The sequence below is a fragment of the Branchiostoma belcheri genome, unplaced genomic scaffold (genome assembly GCF_001625305.1).
Source record: "Branchiostoma belcheri isolate BF01 breed outbred unplaced genomic scaffold, Haploidv18h27 scaffold109, whole genome shotgun sequence".
Classification (NCBI taxonomy): domain Eukaryota; kingdom Metazoa; phylum Chordata; class Leptocardii; order Amphioxiformes; family Branchiostomatidae; genus Branchiostoma; species Branchiostoma belcheri.
The window spans coordinates 367,586-374,150 of record NW_017802480.1 but is presented as its reverse complement, the minus strand read 5'-3'; the positions used below and the strand labels follow the sequence as shown (position 1 = coordinate 374,150).

Here is a 6,565-nt window from a genome sequence, read left to right as displayed (position 1 = left end):
ATATATATATATATCTGTGTGTGTGTGTGTGTGTGTGTGTGTGTGTGTGTGTGGCACTGATCCAACTCTGTGTTGCAACTGGTCCAGGTCATTGACCTCGTGTGTGGAGCGGTATCTTTTCCTTCTAAGAAGGTAACTTAATAACTTTGACTTTTATTATATATACTTATGTTCATGATTGAATCATTGAATATGACATGTTACAGCGAGGAAGAAGTGACACCACTGCCGTCCGTCCAACCGCCTGTGACGACGCCCACGTACATCATCATTCCGACGTCACCGCAGCCGTACCAACCGTGGCCATGGGTTAATCCGTGAGTTGAAATTTCTTCATTTATTTAAATTCAGCACATATAAATGGGAGAAGGGCAAAACAGCTGTATCAAAACCTTTACACGTTGTCCCCCCATATTGATCTAAACATCGATATATACGGTGACAGCATCTTGCAAGTTTGATGACCAAAGTCTTGATGTCCAATCGTTCCAAATTGATAAAAGTCATAATTTTTTTTAGTAAATTATCATGTCCGCTGATATGTTTCTCTCAAGTCTGACTTAGTCTTCTTCGCCAACTCGGGAGCACAGGGCCTCTGTGAGTAGATTCCAGAGTTTCCGGTTCTTCGCAATCTTCTAGGTCTCTTGCCAGGTTATGTTGGCTTTATCCAGGCCTTTCCTCACGCCTCTTCTCCAGGAAAGGCGGGGTCTGCCTCTGTGACGTTTCCCCTGGGGATTCCAATCTAGGGCAGTTCTTGTTATGGACGTTGGCGGTTTTCGCAATGTGTGTCCAATCCAACGCCACTTCTTCTAATGGTGATTTCAATATCTCTCATACAGACCACGCAGTTATTCCTCCGCAAGTTCCTCTTCTTCCTCGGGAGACATCTGGGACCGCCGCTCCACCCCAGAGGAGGTCACACCCGTCCCAAAACCTGCCAGGGAGAAACAGTACTGCTCCGGCTGTCAGCACGAGTTCCACGTTAACGACAAGATCATCAACTACAACGGGGACCAATACCACGAGATCTGCATCCCGTAAGTTATATCTCTAGCTTCACTACTTCTAGCATCTAACACCTAAAGTCTTTGGGTTCCATGCAGGCATTTTCTGAAAAGAGTGGGTTGTGATCATAGTCCAGGACTGATATAGTAGCTCACATGTCTACATCTACCAATGAATGCTTTGGGTTCTACATACACTTTTTTTTAGATAGGCTGGGTTTGTAATCTAGGACTGATTGTGTGTAGCCAAAGGTGTTTTTTGTAATGTTTTATGTTTCCTCATGTTCGGACGTACCGCTGAGAGGAACCAAACTAAGGTCTGCACAACTTCTTTTGCATTGAGTGGAATTATGATTTACATTTTATGCTTGATTATAACACAGGAGGAAGTATTGCCACGCCTGCGAGGAACCCTTTCAGAATGACGAGAAGAAAATCTACCATAATGGCCAACTGTTTCACGACAAGTGCATGTACGTCTTTCGTTGTTGCTTTTGTTTTTATTTTTTTGTTGCTATTCCTATTGATGTGATGCATACAGCATGTATACGACAATGTTACATCTAACACTGATCCATCTATCCTGATCTCTTATTGTATAGAATGTTTTATTTGATTTTGTATAAGTTATTTTGTCTCTGCTGCTACCTTTCAGTTATTTAAATGGCTGAACAATTTGTTATATTTATCTTTTCTTTGGAATTATTATCAGTAGACATTATGTTATATTCAGTTATTTATGTTATTTATACCTTTGTTAATTTTGTTGGCACCTTTGTTGATTACGCACAACTCTGGATTATGTTCAGATTATTCTGTGCTTCTTCTTTAGGTCGACCTCTGACCTCTCCTATTGATTTGAACTTACTTTATTATTTTGTAATCATCATTATGTACAAAGTTTTGTTATCTATGTTTTATTTTATTGACCCCAGGAAGAATAGTGCTTTTAAGCACTAATGGGGATCGAAATAAACAAACAAACAAACAAACACAAACACATTGTGTTCAAAATAGTACAAAGTGTTATGACTGTATGTGCGGCATGTATTTGTATTTGTACACAGGGTCCTGGTGGATATCAAGGAGACTACAGTAGAGAAGGGAGTGGAAGTTTGTGCCGAATGCTCTCTTCCAATCAAGGAGGACGAGACTACTGTCATGTACAATGGATACGAGTTCCACCAGAAATGCCTGTAAGTTTCTTATTCTTGATCGTCGGCTTAAGGGTGATAGCACAAAAGTGCTGTTATTTTTAACCCCCAATTGCCAATAAAAGAGTTGGCTTTATCCAATTAAAATCCCTGTCAGTAGATGTAGCAGATAGTTTGTAGCGTCCTCCGCCTCTTTCCTTTGTGTTAGAAATGGCTGTCAGAGATTTTAAAAAAAGTCCTCCATCACAAATAAACTTTCAAACTACGACGAGAAGAATTGGCATGATCTTAGAGGCCAAACCATCGTTCAGAATGGCATTTGAATCATATAATGTCATCATGCAACTTTTCTTCCATAGTCAACAGGACGATGAGTACAAATGCCAGGCGTGCAAACAGCCTATGAATGACAACGACCGCATGATCACTTACAACGGCGTGGACATCCATGACTACTGCATACCGTGAGTCATATACTCTTATTTTCTCTCAAACAGAAATCACATATTACTTGTATAACGTAATGGTTAATACCGTATCTGCGCCTGCATTGTTCTTGTTCCGTTACTTTTTCATTGTGATTCGTCTATGCACAGTGCCATTCTAATCCTTATATTACCACTAATAATAACAATTACAATTTGCACCTTTATTTCAGATTACTGAAACAGATAATGGCAGGGTGAGTTCACAATTCGTGATCATATTCAAATGATGCAAACCTTCATTACCTCTGCGTTTGTCGTAAATTTACATTTTGGACTTTTTAACTGTATTGAAGTGTGGAAACGCATTTTAAGATATCAGATTTTAATATTTTATATTAAGGAAACTTTAATCTATCATATTTATCTTTGTTAGAGAGAAACCCGGACAACCGAATGTCAGCCCAAGCCAGCATCCGGACTGCCAGATATGCGGGTAGGCCAGATTCAATTCCTAGACACAAGATCTGGAATTCGTGCATCAGTTTTATAATGTAAATGATATGTACGAATTATTTTCCTTGAAATAAGTTAAGAGGCTACAAAGTTTATTTTGTAATGATATCATTATTACGTACAGTTCGACATGCTCTTACACGCTCTTACATGTATGTTTCGCCTTTATTATACATAAAACACCTCATGCTTTTTGTAACCACATATTTCTACACCTAGAACCCGACTGGGTCCAGACGCAGTAGAAGTGAGCGGAAAGGGTTACTGTCCCAAATGTTACCCCATGGTCCAGTATCCAGTCTGCAATGGCTGCGGGTAAGTAGTCTTGGAATTGGACTTTTTTCGACACTTATTGTAATATCTAATGTATTGTACTATGCTGTATCCAAAGAGCACACCATAAAAATGCTGTGTTTGAAAACATTATGATACTTTTCGTTTTACAGGGAGGAAATCACAGGTCCGTCTGTGACTGGATTGAACCGGAAATGGCATCCTGAGGTACGCTATATCTACGTCAGCATTACTCTCATAGTCAACTGCATCAAACAAGAAAAGAAAACGACTATGACACGGGGTCATAAAATCCCATCGATGATATTACTAACCATGAATATTAGATAATGAAATGCAAGCCATTATTTTCGGTTAATACGTGATACTTTATGACAGATTACTACCAAGATTAGCAGTAATAAACTTTATTCAAGTAACCAAAGAGAACATGTCACATGCTATGTACTAACTGGCAGTTTAATGTGTCTTCAGCACTTTAGCTGCTCCGATTGCGGGGTCCCATTCGAGCAGCTGAACCGGGTTTACTACGAGTACAACGGAAGGGCCTACTGTAAACGCCACTATGACGAGGTAAGGGACTATTCACTATATATCACATATCAGGATGACTGATGTCTTGTTCTTGAAATAACATTATGTAATTTACGATAATGTTGATGTGAACAGTCTGACTTTGTCTATTGTGTCTATTGATTACGAATACGTTTGTACAAAACTTCGCAGGACCTTTTGTAAGCAGTTCTTATCTAGCAATATTGTATGGTTTGGAGCTAATGGTGTGTCTATTTCGTTACAGAATTTTCAGATATGTTACCACTGCAACCAACCAGTAGAGGGAGAACGTAAGTGTCTTTAATTGTTTCTATACATACCAGATCCTGCCATATGCTGTCTACCAATTCCGGCAAAGAGTGTTGCACACTTTTTGACGATTTTCAACTTTGTTTTGTAGCCGTCGGAGTGTTCAACAAGTTCTGGTGTGACGACCATTTCAAGTGTTCGTTCTGTGACGCCCCGTTCACTCTTAAGTAAGTATCTCTTACATACATAGCTTATAATGATGATGATATGGTGATTATGAATACAACCGTGTTTTGGTGTCTTTGACTGTTTGTTTTGATAGTCCGTATTGTACATTAGCAATTGGTTGATGTAAATGGCCAATAGTCAGATGTACGTGTGGCCATATATTTGCACTATCCCTTATTGAGACAAAGTTTTGCCATAAATAACAGGACTCTCTTAAAGTGTGATGTGTTTGTTTTATTTCTTTCAGGTCGAAGTTTTACGAAGTTGACCAGCGCCCGGCCTGTAAGATGTGTTACAAGGCACTTCCACGTATGGAGAAGCGGAAGACAAAGTTACCAAAACGGAAGTGAGGTTCAGAGATCCATTCCGTTCAGTTCAGTTCAGTTCGTTTCAGTTCGTTCAGTTAATTTCAGTTACACAATGTACATGTATACGTATCAAACAGTAAATGGTGCATACTGCTTTCTTTTGCTTGGCATTCAGGGAAAGTATGGTAGTTAAACACACACCATTACAACTGGACTAGTAGATTGTAGTAATAGCACAAGCGTGTGTGGCCCAAGGGTTATTGAACCGAAGATTGGCACCGCCCTATGCACCATTTGGTGTGGGAAGAACTACCTCAATAAATCTCTGTCAAGCACTTTTCATGGATCCCAATGCATGCTGGGAGACGCGGGGCACTATGGGTAGCTCCGGCCGGTAAACAGCCTATTTTGTTTGTTTTATTTATTGTTTGTTTGTATCGGTGACCGTAATGGTTAAGCAGATTTACTAAGCTACTTTCATCTATTAGTCAATAGAGGGGAATATTGAAGTAATTACTGCGTTGGTTGATGGTAAGTTTACCATAAATATGCTTTCTATATCTATGTATTCACGAGTGTGCTTTATGAACAATGAACTTGGCATAAGGTAGGGTTTTAAGCCATACAAAATGGTGACATTAGCTTTGAAAGGGTATATCATAAACCAGTCATGCGTTGAATATTGGGAATAAAATTGTGCTAACAAGAGACCTTTTTATTGACAAGTTTAATGGCTCTCTACTTGCGTAGGGCATACACTTGCCTCTCAATGTACGGTTTGTTTACGTCGATGAAGGTTAGACATCCAGGTAATACGATACGCCAGAAAGCAGTTACTCAAGCAACTGGATATTATTTTGGAATTTCCAAAATCATATCCAGTCGCTTTTTGGCGTCTGGTTTGTTTACACCACTTTAACCAAGCTTGACAGTCACTACACGCTCTGGGTGTACCCTGAAAAGAAAGTACATGTCTTGTAGATTGACGACTTCCCTTGCGGTCAACCGCACTTGTTGTAAATAAGACTTTAACGTCCTTCACCGGTCATGACTGGTAAAAAGGCTGCACAATGCTCTCCTTGTTGCGAGTCTTTAGTCACGGAGGGCGTTGTATGTATCTATCCAGAACGCACTGGATACGTGCGTCGACTATCCAGAACCGTTCCTGGGCATGGCGCCGGATAAAGCACTGCGTGGCGTAGCGGCAGACTGCTCGATTCGGGTCCTGACATTCCATCGATCTTGTGCCCTTGGGAAAGGCACTTTACACGACTTTCCAATTCGCTCAGGTGAAAATGAGTATTGTATTGCCCCCGGTGTTGGTGCCGGCATTAATATAAGTTGAAAAAACTTGAGTTTGCCGTCACTACGTCTTGTGATTACATGTTGGAATATACAAAGCGGCTCTCATCACATTGGGAAGATTCTGATTAAGACACACATTTACTGCAGCTGCGGGGGTGACGAATATCCTATATACTATAAACACACCTGCTGCTTTGCATCACTAAACCCTAGTAAACCGGAATAAAGCGCATTAGGTGGGTTCACTAGATTCGCAGCAGTTGACGACAAACAAATGTTCAACAGAGGACCATGTTATCTACTACATCTGATCCACTTCTCTATTCACAAGTATAAGAAGACGGTGTATTTGATAGGAATTGAGTGGGCACGTCCATACTTTACTATCGTGGAATGTGCGTCGGATGCATTGTCTGTGACAGGTGAGTAGTCAAGGCTTAACAATAACATTGTGGGAGGGGAAGAATTCTAAGAAGGATTAAAGTTTTGAGCGATCGCTGTAGGCCTGGATTAAGCTTAAGGCCAAA

The 6,565-nt window shown here is 40.3% G+C and overlaps 1 protein-coding gene across 1 annotated transcript in view; it reads left to right on the top strand.

Annotated features, from left to right (window-relative positions):
* Window positions 1–4,775, top strand: part of LOC109480945 (titin-like) — a gene marked incomplete at its 5' end in the record, with an annotated part of 11,683 nt that extends 6,908 nt beyond the window's left edge. Inside the window, 13 exons of the mRNA XM_019783380.1 lie at window positions 207–317; window positions 840–1,037; window positions 1,388–1,477; window positions 2,072–2,200; window positions 2,518–2,622; window positions 2,817–2,840; window positions 3,020–3,079; window positions 3,319–3,414; window positions 3,546–3,600; window positions 3,868–3,966; window positions 4,193–4,238; window positions 4,349–4,424; window positions 4,673–4,775. Coding sequence (XP_019638939.1) covers window positions 207–317; window positions 840–1,037; window positions 1,388–1,477; window positions 2,072–2,200; window positions 2,518–2,622; window positions 2,817–2,840; window positions 3,020–3,079; window positions 3,319–3,414; window positions 3,546–3,600; window positions 3,868–3,966; window positions 4,193–4,238; window positions 4,349–4,424; window positions 4,673–4,775 — 1,192 coding nt within the window. The remainder of the gene's footprint in view (window positions 1–206; window positions 318–839; window positions 1,038–1,387; window positions 1,478–2,071; window positions 2,201–2,517; window positions 2,623–2,816; window positions 2,841–3,019; window positions 3,080–3,318; window positions 3,415–3,545; window positions 3,601–3,867; window positions 3,967–4,192; window positions 4,239–4,348; window positions 4,425–4,672) is intronic.
* Between the last annotated feature and the right edge of the window lie 1,790 nt (window positions 4,776–6,565).